At 42.0% G+C, this 14,946-nt stretch overlaps 1 protein-coding gene across 1 annotated transcript in view; it reads right to left on the reverse strand.

Moving 5' to 3' along the window:
• RNF217 (ring finger protein 217) overlaps positions 1-3,944 on the reverse strand; it is a 136,025-nt gene extending 132,081 nt beyond the window's left edge. The window contains exon 1 of the mRNA XM_003898232.5: positions 2,945-3,944. Within this exon, the coding sequence (XP_003898281.2) occupies positions 2,945-3,826 (882 nt within the window). The 5' untranslated portion in view covers positions 3,827-3,944. The remainder of the gene's footprint in view (positions 1-2,944) is intronic.
• Between the last annotated feature and the right edge of the window lie 11,002 nt (positions 3,945-14,946).

Consider the following 14,946-nt stretch of genomic DNA (forward strand, 5'->3'; position numbering starts at 1 on the left):
TGCAGTTTGATTTTGTTTTGCTTTGGAACTGGTGGGTTATTACAGATTGTCTGCAATTACATTTCATTGAGGAGGAAATTAAGGCATAGAGAGGTTAAGTGACAGAGAAACACAACCTTTGAGTAGAAGGGACCATAGAATTGCCATAGATCAAAAATATTACAACTACAATCCTGTATTTTTACTCACTGAAAAAGGCTATTTTATGTATAAGCTACAAGTTTATCTAAGCTCTTTAATTCTAAGTTTAATTACAAACTTAGCAAACCTGTTACTTTTGTCCACTTTAAGCCTTTGTCTTTTGTCTTAAATATCAAGAAGCTCAGAACAGAATTTAGTGCCAATGCGGAACACCACTTCCTAGCCTTGGTTTCTGGGGCAATCTCAGGCCTTTCATAAATTCAGTAGGTTCTGGCTGCCCATCTGTTATAGACCAGACAACGCTATAGATGCTAAAGATACAGAAGTGTACAAATCATGTGAAAACTTCTGTCGTGACTTAATGAAGTGTAAGACAGAGTATGTTAGTGCTATGGAGAAAATGAAAAGCAGAAAAAAAGAGAGCGTGTGGGCTGGTCAGTGAAAGTCACAGGGGATGACGTTTGAATATAGCCCTGAAAAGCAGTACAGTGAGCAGATAAGACGGCCATGGAGGGAACCTTCCTGGAACAGGTAAAACCAAGTACAAAAGCCCTGAGGTGAAAGCATGCCCGGTATCTATGACTCATCTTTTTGTTGCTGTTTATTATTTTAAATAATGCATATTATTATTATTATTTTATTTATTTATTTATTTATTTATTTTTTGAGATGGAGTTTCGCTCTGTCACCAGGCTGGAGTGCAATGGTGTGATCCTGGCTCACTGCAACCTCTGCCTCCCGGGTTCAAGCAATTCTCCTGCCTCAGCCTTCCAAGTAGCTGGGATTACACGTATGCGTCACCACGTCACCATGCCCAGTTAATTTTGTATTTTTAGTAGAGACAGGGTTTCACCATATTGGTCAGGCTGGTCTTGAATTCCTCAGGTAATCCACCTACCTCAGCCTCCCAAAGTGCTGGGATTACAGGCGTGAGCCACCACACCCGGCCAATAATGTATATTATTCTTTATTGAAAGTCCCAGCAAATACTTTGGAAGAAGGTTAGGAACATACATACAATCAGAAATGCTGCAGACAAGCTTCAGATACTGTGTCACTGTAGAGTAGTTTTTAGTGGTTGTACTGTACACTGCAATGACCACTTGACTATCTCCCTCTGTCTCCCTACCACCATTACTAAAACTTCCTGAAACTAACTTATGAGATTTAATAAAGAAAAAGAAAACTGCTTTGGGGAAAGGGCCCACCATAAGGAAATCAAACTGCCAGTTAAAGTGCCCCAAGCCACAATGACTACCTCCCTTGAATTTCTGGTACGTGTATCCAGCATTTAACAGGAAGTGCTATCTGGAATTGTTACTCTATTGACATCTCATCCCATGCTACCTTGTATTGTTCTTTTGTACACATCTGCTCTCACAGTGACTTCCCTGGAGCCAGGCTTATGTTTTGGAAATGTCTGAATCCCATCACAGGGCAGCGAAATCTGTTTGAGGATGATGATACAGAAACTACCACAACCAGCAGCAGACATTCCTCCTGTTTTTAAGAATCTCTGTAGATAACGCATGAAAGAAACAACAGTCTCTCAGAGGCTTTTAAATAATCTCCACTATTTCAGCCAACTTACTGTTTATGTAACATACCGTTATAAGTGTCTGTTTGCATTTTCAGTTAGGGACTGTATACACTTTCAGTCTAGACCCAAGCATGAGTTAGACACAAAAAACAGAGGAATCACATGGTATGGAGCCCTGTTCAGTTTGCCCCGGCCAATGTTATTAAAAACACTATAATGTGCAAGGGACTCAACATGAAGCTACCACATATGGGACTCTAAGACATTGTCCAGACAGTCTAACAAGACAAGCAGACACGAAAGGAACAACTTCAGTGCATGTAAGATACTGTGAAAGTATATAAGCAGTGACCTGGAGGGTGAAGCAACGCTTCACAGAAGAGTTGGCACCTGAACACACAGGGTTTTGAAAGATGAATAGGCCTAGGACAATTGGACACAGGATCAAAGGGCATTCAGGATTGTGCAAAACACTGGCAGACACATCACAGATTGAGAACTGCTGGAAGAACGCATTCACCCTCAGTGAAGGAAAGCTGGTCTGGTGCACTCTCCAGCTTTCCAAGAAAAAAACCAAGTTTTCAAATAAAAGCAGAGGAAGAAAGTTTCACCAGTACTTGTTTTGAGAAACCTCTTAGCCTCTCTTTGCTTTGTTTTGCTCTTTCTGTTTTGCTTCCTTCTTAAAGAGCGCTGGCTTAAATCCTCAGTGAAAAAAAAGTACTTCAACTTTACTGTGGAAAAAGGAAACTGAAAAGTAGGCAAAGGCCAAGGGATAAATTTTGTTAAACATTCACGCTTTTCTGGAATATATAAATGAAGCAAAATTACAAATTCATGTATCATGGGTCTAAAATATTTGTTCCAATTCTTTTCTCCACCAACTCCATAAATATTTATTCTATGCCCACTGCTTGTTAGTTTCTGGGATACCAGGCCGATGAGGCAGTCTCTTGCTCTCCTCCTTTGAGCAAGCTCGTGCTTGCAATCCTGTATAAGAAATAAGAGGAGGGCAAAGACTTGTATCTTGTGCCTTCTACACCTGCCAACCATAGCCTGAAGTTCACAGCAAAGTTAAATTCCAGTTAAGTCAACCAGTGAGGTCAAAAGGCACTTAAATAACAATCGAGACGTGAGAAACTAACAGAGATCCTCAATAAGTGTGTCCGTCACCTCTTCGTGCGAGCAGGGAGATCAGATTGAGAGCAGGACCTCCTCGCCAGTGATTTGGAATGATAAATGGGGAAGAGAAGGGGGTGAAGTTACCTGGGCGCTCAGGTAGACTTTGAGGCACTCCTCGCACACGGCCTTCTTGCAGCAAGGCAGGGGCTTGATGGGCTTGTCTTCCAGGCACACCCGGCACATCAGCACCATGAGGGGCGCATAGGGATCCCCTACACCGCCCAGGCCAGAGTAGGGTGGAGCTCCCAACAGGCTGGGCATGGAGAACGGCTCGGGCGCCAGGTAGAACTCCAGCTCGATGCTGCCGCCGTCGGGGGAGAGGGAATCCGTTGGGAGGGACAGTCGGGGGCTGGGGAAGGAAGAGCGGGTGCTGGGAGGGTTCAGCACTGGCGGAGCCCCAGGTGGCGACGCGGGCGGCGAGAGCTGCTCCGAGGCGGGGGCCTCGGGCAGGTCGCTCTCCACGCAGTACACGGAGCAAAAGACTTGTCTCTTGGCGAGGGGCGGGCGCCGCTGACCCAGTACGTCCAGGACCAGTTCGTCGGCGGCCCCGGCGCGGGTCCTGGGCTCCAGCTCCTCGCCGGGGGGCGCCTCCTGCTGTTCATCCCCTCCCTCTTTTCGATCCCCAGCTTCCTCCTCTTCCTCCTCCAGCTCCAACTGCAGTTGCAAGGTCTGGGGGTTGAGAGGCCCGGTGAGTGCCAGTCCCGCAGGCTGCGCCGGTGCTCGGCTCTTCCTCCAGCCCGGGGCCCCCAGGCTCCTCGCAGGCTCCGGGGCGCTGGTGTCCGCGCAGCCCCAGTCGCTTCCGCAGCCACCGTCGCTCGGTTCGGCGGAGGCGGCGCGCAGCGGGGGTGCCCGGGCGCTGTCCCCCTGAGGCCTCGGGGGCTCAGGGTGGCCCGCAGTGCCACCGGCCAGGGTCTGCGACTCCTGGGGCCCGCCGCCGCCGCTCACCGTGCTCTGCTCCTCGCCCATCGCCGCCCGCGGCCCGCGCCGCCGCTGCCCATCCAGCCGCCGGGACCCCCACCCGGCGCCGGCGGGCAGCGGGGGCAGTGGCTGGGCTCGACTCGCAGCTCCGCTTCTGCTTCCGGGTCCCTCCTCCTGGGCTGGGACGCCCCAAGTCCCCTCCGGGGAGCCCGTGCTCCGGGGCCGAGGCGCGTGGGGAGCCTGGCCCGGCCCGCCGCTCCTCCTCCTCGTACTCTGGCGCGGCCAGGCACCGCCTCGGGGGCGCCGAGGGCCGCTCGCTCTGGGCTCGGGCGCGCCCGCCCCACATGCAGCTCAGGGCGGCGCCGCAGCCCCAGCGAGCCTCGGGCGGGACAGAGGGGTCCCAGTGGAGACTGCCGTCAGTCCCGCGCCATCACCGGTCCCGGCTGCCGGACGCGCGGTCGGAGGGCGGTGGTCAAAGGGTCGAGGGGCCTGTGGCGCCGCCGCGGCGCGCACCAGGAGGTGCAGCCGGAGCGCTGACCAGCCGCAGGGCCCCTGGGGGAGAGGCCGAAGCGGGCGACCTCCCTCTCCCCGCGCTTCACCTACAGCCCTCCTCGCCGCCCCTCACCCCACCCCTTTGGTGCACACCTCCCCACACGTACACACGCGCGCAGGCACCCGCGCGCACACACACACGCACACCCTGAGTGGGTGTGATCTAAGAGCTGAGATGCGCTCTCTCGCCCAGAGTTCACACTCGGCCTCAACAAAACCCTCAAAGCAGGCAGGCACCCCTTTGGTCTCCGCATTCAGTAGAACTTCCTACAAAACTACTAAACACTCAGCTCTGGGATTAGAAAACGCTGGCTATTTAGGATGTCGAGTTCAGAGAAATAATGCTAAGGATTATGAATTCCAAATGCTGTATATTACACCTCTGTTTTTCTGCCTAGTGGAGTAGAAAGAATCTTTGAAACCCATAAATAATCGAAAAAGTACTTTCGATCTACTCCTCCAACTGTAATCCTTACAAGAGTGGGTAACTAATTTAAGATTTGTCCCTTTTTCTTCCCCTACGGAAGTGAGAAGGTTTTTTTTTTGTTTTTTGTTTTTTTAACCCTTTTCAGTATTCCAAAATGGATAGCACAAGGTGGAAAAATGTCCAGGCCTAATTAATAAACTGGATCATTAGTGGAAATCATGGGCAGTTTCATTAGCATAACCGTATTTATCCTCAAAACTGTTTCCAAAACAACAATTATATTTGAGCCAGAACTTAATTATGTGTTGATCTATCTTTATTTTACAGGAAGTATTACTCACCCAGACACTGGTGTGTTTTAGTTCCCTAAAGCCAATGAAAACATTTTTGGGAAGCCAGCCCTTGTTTTTTTTCTCCTGAGAGGGAATTCAATTTACACAGTCATGTAATAGCACGGAGCTGTAAAGTGTGTAGAATTTTATTTTTTAATCTCGAATTTGTTATTGGGTTGTTCTAAAATATTTTTCAAATCAAATGCAAATGATACAAACTAAGAAAGCAGTGTAATGTCAAAGAACATTTCCATCATATATGTGTGTCTGATGCTCAGTTGCAAGCGAAGGTATGAATTCGATTTCTAAACGCCATGTCATCTATCCGTCTGACCCGAGAATGGAAAATTCTTATTTTGAAGATTAAATGCTATTCGAGGATTCTTTTCTTTTTTATCTCAGCTAAGTGATTTCCTGGTAACTGCTGTTTTCTCCGAATGATACTTTAAGTGCTTATTGTTTTAAAGACAGAGACAAGAAACCTACTTTTGTGTGCCTTTTGAGTGTGCCAACTGATGGCCAAGCCACTATTCTTTCCAGAGATATAAAAGTAATCTGCGTTTTCCAGGTGACAACAGGCTAAAACTAGAGTATCAATAATGGATGCCAAAAAGTATATTCCCACAGCGTCTATTGGAATAAAACCCCTCAAAGTCCTCTTACAGTTTTGGGAACCCCTCCTCACACACATTTTTCACTCGTATTCTGAGAACTTGCTCTTCCAGTGTTTACCATTTTATTCCTTATCCCTTAGGTTCCAGCTTACTGGAAGTGGCTGTCCTCTACACCAAACCCATTAGAAGTCCCTGCTGGGACACCTGATGGTCGCCCATATCTCTGCTGGTTAAAACTGCAGCCCTTTATTCTTCACTATAGAATTCATCGGGCCTTTGTGAAAATAGAATATGTGGTTCCCTATTTCCACCCTCCAGATTGGCCCAAACTTGCCTGAATCCTTGACCCACCACCCCTGGCATTCAATCTAGTGCTCATGGGACTCCAGCAGCATGGAAATGAATTAAATTGAAAAGTTAACATGGTGGTTCCACCAGGAATTTTCTCTGAAGTGCATGAAGCACCAGTAATGATTGTGCCAATGGGATTAATTTTTTTAAAGAAGGATTGGTTGAAAATATTTTATTAACTAATATTTAATATTTTAGCAAAAATTCCATTTATGTACCACAAACTTAATATTCTCAAAACTCAAACCATCTGCTCCATCTCAGGTTGTATACAACTGTTGATACAACGTAGGTGCTATCACTAATATCCTGCTCCTACATCAAAGCCTCAAAATGTCTTAATCTGCAGTGAATTGTGTACCTTCCCTAAAATCCAGACTTCAGTATCAGAAAACTATGTCAGTTTTAGAATGCAGTTTTTTCTATTATTGCCTTTCTTATTCTGGCATTAAAACATGACTTGTTTTTGGCTCCCTTGAATTTTTTTAATCATTTTTATTAATGCATAATATTTGAACATATTTGTGAGATATGCATGATATTTTGATACATGTGTACGATGTGTAATGATCAAATAAAGGTACACAGGAATTCATCACCTTGAACAGTTATTATTTTTTTGCATTGAAAACATTTCAAATATTCTCTTCTAGCTATTTTGAAATATACAATATATAGCTATAGTCAGCTTACTGTGCTATTGAACACGAACTTAGTCCTTTTATCTAACTATATGTTTGTATACATATAACCAACTTCTCTTCATCTGCCCCTATGTTTCCAGCCTCTGGGAACTATCATTCTCCTCTCTATTTTCATGAGATCAACTTTTTAAACTCCCATATATCAAGAACATGTGATATTTGTCTTTCTGCGCCTGCCTTATTTCATTTAACATAATGATCTCCAGTGCCATCCATGTTGCTGTAAATGACAAAATTTCATTTTTATGGCTAAATAGTATTTTACTGAATATAAATACCATATTTTCTTTATCCATTCATCTGTTGATAGACACTTAGTTTGATTCCATATCAACCTATTGTGAATAGTGCTGTAATAAATACAGGAGTGCAGATGTCACTTTGATTTATTTCCTTTCCTGTTACTGGATAAATACCCAGTAATGAGATTTCTGGATCATATGGTAGTTCTATTTTTAGTTTTTTGAGAAACTTCCATACTATTTTCTATAATGGCTGTACATATTTACATTCCCATCAAGAGTGTATAAAACTTCCTTCTTCTATGCATCCTGGCCACCATTTGTTATTTTTTGTCTTTTTGATAATAGTCATTCTAACTGCGGTAAGATGATATTTCATTGTGGTTTTGATTTGCATTTCTCTGATGATTGATGATGCTGGGCATTTTAAAAATAAACTTGTTAGCCATTTGTATGACTTCTTTTGAGAAAGAAAGTCTGTGTAAAAGAAAGTCTTTTAAGTTGATTTGTGTGATCAACTGTGTGAGTGATAGGTGTCTAGTTTCATTCTTCTGCATATGGATTTCCAATTTTCTCAGCATCATTTATTGAAGAGAATGTCTTTTCCCCAATCTTTATTCTTGGCACCTTTGTTGGAAATTAGTTGGCCATAAATATGTGGACTTAATAATATTTCTGGAATCTCTATTCTGTTTCATTGGTCTATGAGTCTGTCTGTTTTTATACAGACTTTCTTTTATACAAACAAGAAATGTCTATTAATTTCCTTTGCCCAATTTTTAGTGCAATTATTATATACATTATACTGTTGAGTTTTTTGAGTTCCTTGTATATTCTGGATATTAGTCCCTTGTGGGATGACTAGTTTGCAAATATTTCCTCCCATTCTGCAGTTTGTGTCTTTGCTCTCTTGATTGTTTCCTTTGCTGTGCAGAAGTGTTTTAGTTTGCTGTAATCCCATTTGTCTATTTTCTCCTTTATTGCCTGTGTTTTTGCAGTCTTAGTCATGAAATTATTGCCTAGACCAATCTCCTAGAGCATTTCCCTTATGGCTTCTTGTAATAGTTTTATAATTTCAGGATTTGCATTTGTATTTAATCCTTTTTGAGTTGATTTTTGTATATAGTGAGTGATAGGGACCTAGTTTTATTATTCTGTATATGGATTTTCAGTTTCCTCAGCACCATTTATTAAAGAGGGTGTCCTTTCCACAGTGTTTTTGCTTAGTGCCTTTGTTGAAAACCCAGTCGGCTGTAAATATGGGGACTTATTTCTGGATCTCTATTTTGCTTCATTGGTCTAGAGTCTGTGTTTATAACACTACCATGCTGGTTTGTTTACTATGGCATTGTAATATAATTTGAAGTCAGGTAGTGTGATGCTTTCAGCTTTGTTCTTTTTGCTCGGCATTGCTTTGGATACTTGGGCTCTTTTTTATTGCATTTGAACTTTATATTTTTTCCTCTATTTCCATGAAAAATGACATTGGTATTTTGATAGATTGCATTAAATTTGTAGATTGCTTTAGGTAATATGGTCATTTTAACGATGTTCTTCTTATCCATGAGCATCGGATGTCTGTCCATTTGTTTGTGTCCTCTTTACTTTTTCATCAGTGTTTCACAGATTTTTTTCTAGAGATCTTTTACCTTCTTGGTTAAATGTATTCATAGGTATTTTATTTATTTATTTATTTTTAAAGATTGCAAATGGGATTATCTTCTTGATTTCTTTCTCAGCTAGTTCATTATTGTTGTACAGAAGTGCTACTGATTTGTAGATGTTGGTTTTGTATTCTATAACTTTGCTGAATTTATCTGTCATAACTAGTAGTTTCTTTGATGCCTTTGCTCATCTCTTCTCCTTCAGGAACACCCAAAATTTGAATATTTGGTCGCTTTTTTGTCCCATACGTTATTGTAGGCTTTGTTCATTCTTTTTTATTCTTTTTTGTTTTTCGTCTGGTGGGATTATCGCAAAAGGCGTCTTCAAGTTCAGAATTTTTTCCTGCTTGACTTAGTGTATTTTGAAGCTCTACATCGTATTTCTTATTTCATTCATTGACTTACTCAGTTTTAGGATTTCTGTTGGTCCTTTTCTATGATATCTCTTTGTTGAGTTTTTCATTCAGATCATGAAGTGTTTTTTTCTGATTTGTTTGTGTTTTTTAATCTATGTTCTTTTGTATCTCACCAAGCTTCTTTAATTTCATTATTTTGAATTCTTTTTCAGTCAGTTGATTTCTTTTTTGTTGGAATCTGTTGCTGGAGAATTATTGTGTTCCTTTGGAGGTGTCATGTTTCCTTGCCTTTTCATGTTTCTTGTGTCCTTGCACATGTCATGTAACCGTCACTTCTTAATATTTTAGATTGGCTTTTGTAAGAAAAGCCTTTTCCCATAGATGTATCTATGGTGTTGGTTGGATAGGGCGCCTTAGCTTTGATTCTGGGTGTGTGTAGTTTCTGTATGATTTCTTCAGCTGTAATCAGCATCAGTGGTATCTTTGAGTTCCTCGGTAGCTTAGGTTGCAATTATTAGTGGAGGATGTGGTGAGGCTATCCTGGGATGGGAGACACCAGTTGGGCTGGTTATTGAGCTCTGATGGTGATGGTGGTGGCAGGACAATTGGGCCCATCCTCGGGCCCCCAGGTGATATACACTGTCTCTGGTGTTTGCAGGTCCAGGCAGGCAGCCAGGCAGCTTGCTTAGGTTCCAACAGTGGCAGAGGTGGGTCAAGCAAGTGGGCATGTCCATAGGCCCCTTGGTGGCATGTGTGGTATCCACAATGACAATAACAGTGGCAGGCCAATACTCAGGCCCTCAGGCACCACTTGTGGTTGCATGTTGGTGGGTGGCAGCCTTTGTGGTAGTGGCAAGCTGGGAGGGCCCATCCTCAAGCCCCCAGGAGAACTGCACAGACATCAGTAATGGCAGACTGTGTAATCAATCCCTAGGCCCCCAGATGACGCTTGCCAGCAATGACAGGCCTGGCACCAGGCGAGACTGTTCTGTCCTCAGGCCCCAGGTGTTACACGTGGGTAGGCTGTGGTGGCTGGGACTGCTCGATTTTCAGGCTCCCAGTTTATTTGCACAGGTGCTGGCAGGCTGAGCAGGCCTGTCCTCAGGCCTCTGGAAGGCATTCATGGGCACTGGTGGCAGCAAATGAGGTGGGTCAATTCCAAGGCCCCCAGAGAGCATGCTTTGGCACCATTGGCAGGCAGGCTGGGTCTGTTGTTAGGCCCAGCTGGCAACGACAAAGCTACTGATGCTGTGTGCATATGCCAATGGTTCAGGCAGGGCAGGTCAATCTCCAGGACTGCAGATGGCACACCTGAGCACTGGCAAGCATGGCGCCAGGCATGGCAGGCTTGTCCTTGGTTCCCCTGATAGTGTACGTGTGCACAGGCTGTAGTGTGTGAGGCGGGGCAATCCCCAGTGTCCCAGACGGCCTGTATAGGCACCGGTGCTAGGTAGACTGGGTCTGCTGTTAGGGCCCCCTGACAATGCACTCATAGCAGAAGCAGCAGGTAGGGTGGGTTGGTCCCCAAGCCTTCAGCTGTTGTGCTGGTAATAGCAGCAGTGAACAAGGTGTGCCTGTCCTCAGACTCTTGGATGACATCTGTGTGGACCAGTCACCAGGTCCATTGAAGGCATGTACATGTGCATGGTGGCCCTTCTGCTGGGATGACCAGGCTGGCTGTCAGTGGCAGTGGTGGTCTTCAGGCTCTGGAGAGTGCACATTTTGCCTTACTTCTTCCTGGGTGCATCCTCCCCAGTGTGCTGCACTGCCTGTTCCCTGGGGTGTAAGACCCTGCATGGGCTAGAGGGCTTAGAACACAGCAGCACCATTAGGTTCAGCCAGTGTCTCAGTGTTGCAGGGCTCTGGGTTGAATATTGGCAGGGTTCCAGGAATGTGAAGATGCAGGGGCTTTTGGGCCTCAGGGCAGGAGGTGGGCTGCTGGGGGCTCTCAAAATAGCACCACGCTGCTTGGGTCTGGGGAATGTGTTAGACCCAGCAAGAGCTCCCCTCTGGAACAGTTCTGTTGCATGGACTTTAGGCAGCTCCCTATACTATTCTCAGTACTTAGGGCTGCAGGAGTCCACTTTTGGGGATCTCTCCCTTACCCTTTCCCTACACTGGGGAGCCTCTTTTGACTCCTCTCGGATCCCAACTGGGCCGGCTGCCTTGTTTCTCTCTCCTTCCATGCCTCAGATAGTCCCTGTGATTTCCTTGCTGAATTCCAGTGTTCTCTCTTTGATGCTGTAGTTGATCTATGATTATCTACTGACTGTTTTGCTCCTTCTCTGTGGAGGAGATGAGTGCTGGGTGCTTCTAGTTAGCCATTTTGAACTGTCTGAAATTTTTTATCCAGACATTAAAGAGTTGAGATGTATTAACTCATTAAAAATGTTATATCAGAAAAACTATGACTCATTTTAGTTTTACATATCAAAGCCAAAACTAATTTCTTCTGAACTATTGTGGAGAAAAAATACATAATATTTAAATACTATGAAGCAATTATACAGCAAATACCTGACTTGCTTTTTTTTTACCAATCTCTCAATTATCAAAATAGGCATAAAAATACAGAAACAATTTAACTTAAAAAATCAATTCCTAAAAAGCAATGTATGGGATGGAATTTTTTCTATGTCTGCTTCTGAAAGTTGCAGTGTGATGTTCATCCTACCCTTCCTATTTCTTTCCTCTCATATGTGGAGGAAGAGAATTTGGAATCATGAAAGAAAGGGCACATCAGGTGGAAAACAGAGGAACACAATCATTTCACTTTCTTTTTCCACCTAAATCCCCTAAGGAAAAATCCAAATAGCCAACTTGTATGAGAGAAAGTTAAAAATAAAACAAAACAGTATAATTTCTTTAAATTTTAAAAGTAATAAAAACCCAAATGTTTAGAACACAAAGGAAACCAAGAAAAGGGAGGAAGAGGAGAAAACGAGGAAGGAAATAAGGGAAGGAAGGAGAGAGAGAAGAAGGGAGGAAGGCAGGCAGACAGGAAGGAAAAAAGGTCTTCACTTGTAACTTATTACTCAAAATAACCACTTTAACACATTGGTATATTTCTTTCTAGTGTTTGCATTTGTGTGTATAAAATATATATTAATAAATGGCCCTATTGCCAGAATAAAATAATAATACTCATTTCCTGCTTTTGTTAATTAGTAATGTATCCTCAACACTTTTCATGCAACTAATATATCTTTACATTATCATGATTCATAACCATACAGTATTTTACTATATAGATATGTTATAATTTATTTAACTAATTGCATTTTATTAAAACTATATCATTCTTGATTTTAATAAAATATGTAAATATATGTTAATATGTCATATAATTAATATATTTTATTAACATATAACATGATCTTTGCATTCCTAATATATCACAGAATAAAGTCGTAGAATTAAATTGATGCAGAAAGGGTGGATGTATTTTCAAGGCTTTTGGCACACATTATCACAGAAACTTATCACCAATTTATAATCCCATCCGATAGTGTGAGTGTGACAGAGTCTACTTCCTTAGTCATTGTAAAGAGATTTTTTAAAATTAAAAAAAAAAACCATATATAACATCACACTTTGAAATTAATGGGTATATTCTTTTAAATTAAAAGGGTAAAATTAAATATCAACTGTTAATCTTCTGCACTTACAAATTTGCATTACATGTTATGGTTTTCTTTCTCAGGTAATGGTTCTGACAGTTCCCCTTCCTCATCTGTTTTGAATTTTCTTGTAACTTCTTCCAGTGGCAAGAGTGTTCTAATAAATTAAACTTGGTCATAGTTAATATTTCTTAATTTTTGATGCTAATTCCTATTTCTGCTTTTATAATGAACTAGAAAGAGAAAGTTGTTGTTGTTGTTGTTGTTTTTGAGTGAAAGTTTCATCCCAATGAACAGAGAAATAAGTTTGGTGTTAAAAGCTATTATTTGCATGCACATCCAAGACAGAGCGAGATAAGCAAGTCTTCCTTTTTTGTGTTACAATTGAATTCAACAAACATTTCCTGGATGTCTGTTAGATCCTGCGTCAAGCTCTGGAAAATCTAGTTTACTAACTTGTTTAATAGAGAAAATAATCCTTTCTCCAGATTTCCCTTTATTATTAACTTTATAACATCTATGAAACACTTCAAACTTTCCAGAGCAGATTTTACCTGTGTATGGAAACCCAGTTCCTAGCATTTTACACATATTTCAATCCCAAAAAAGCATTTTTAAGGGAAATAAACAATATAATAATTCTATTCTGTAGTAACTTAAAGCATCATATGGAACTGAACTTTCCAAATTATGGGTTGAAGTGTTCTGAAGCACTGCAACAAACCCATAGGGTCACATGGAACATTACAAATTCTTGAGGGAATCACAGCATTACCTTTCAACACATGCAAATGCTACTGTTAAGTTGTTTAGACCCAATTACTATTAGGAATTTATTTTGGCCTAAAAGCCACCATGAAAAATAATAGAAGAGCACCATAAATCAAGACAGCTTGGAACCTTGGATTGGACACTTCGGGTACAAGGTAGAAACAATAGAATGGAGACCCTATTCTCTAGAAATGTATATTTTAAATTTACAAGGCACACTTGTATAGTAAAGGATCAACCTTGCCTAAAGAAAGATTTGCCTCTTGCCCCAGCTCCTGAGAGGTAGGTAACCTCAAAGCTTTTGGAATGGCCAGCCAGATGAGTGTCTTTATTTGACTTGGGGTCCTTGAGCCATGCCACATAGTCTGTGCTAACAATGTGATTTATGGTGGAGGCCTTGAGTCAGGCAGTATAGGCTTGACCTCTGGAGGTGCTAGAAACTGAGGTCAGCTATGTGGGTGGTTATCCCCCAATAAAAACCCCAGACACCAAGGTTCAGGTGAGTTTCCTGGTTGGCAATACTCGATGCATATAGTCACACATTATTGCTGGGAGAAATAAGCATTGCTTGCACAACTCCACCAGGCGAAGACCACTGGTAACTCTGTCTGGTCTCTCCTGGACCATGCTTTATGTGCCTTTTCTTGGTGTTGATTTTAATCTGTGTCTTTTCACTGTAATAAACTATAATTGTGGGTAAATGGCTTTGCTGAATTATGTGAGTCCTTCTATAGCAGTATTGAACCTGAGAGTAGTCTTGGAAGCTCCTGACTACCACTGACTAACCACTAAACCATTAACTTTTATAGGTTTTCATTTGTGATTTTTTTCCCCAGCAGAAAGATGTATTGAGAAGATATAGCATTCACTAATGTAAGAATAAGATAAGTTTAATATAAAAAATACCTGATCTTGTCACACAAGAAAGTTCATTTTATCAAGTAATATAGGTAAGAAACCTGCCATTTTTATTTATGAGCTACATGAAATTGGTTTTGACATTTTGCATGACAAAATCAGCAAGAGTATTAAATGATTCTGAAAGTTTTGAAACTGACAGCTTAAGCGATACAGTAGTATTTATTTTAAAATATGGCAAATAATTTTATCTATTTATCTTTTAAGAGACTGCTACCAAGTTGGAATGGGGGAACCCAGCTGCCATCTTTTGCAGGATGTTAAATACCACAAGCTGTTTTACAAACATTGTGTTATCAATAAAGCTCAAAATATTTTCTCAAATACTTTCTAAAAATTTCCCAACATGCAAGTATTTTAAAAAAGCTTTTTACTTACGTATTCCTAACTCATTTACATTTTATTTTTTCTTATCTTTGTAAGACTTTGGAGCTTCTATTAAGAGCTTTATGACAGTGATGTTTGTTCCATATTTGTATGGGAAAGACACCAGACCATGCAAGTAAATATCTTTATCCTAGTTCTATTGTACCATTAATTGTCCATTTGCCTGCAATTTTTGGGTCTCATGTTTTACTTCTATAAATTGGGCAGATTGAACTGGAAGACTCCAGGGT

The sequence above is a fragment of the Papio anubis genome, chromosome 6 (genome assembly GCF_008728515.1).
Source record: "Papio anubis isolate 15944 chromosome 6, Panubis1.0, whole genome shotgun sequence".
Classification (NCBI taxonomy): domain Eukaryota; kingdom Metazoa; phylum Chordata; class Mammalia; order Primates; family Cercopithecidae; genus Papio; species Papio anubis.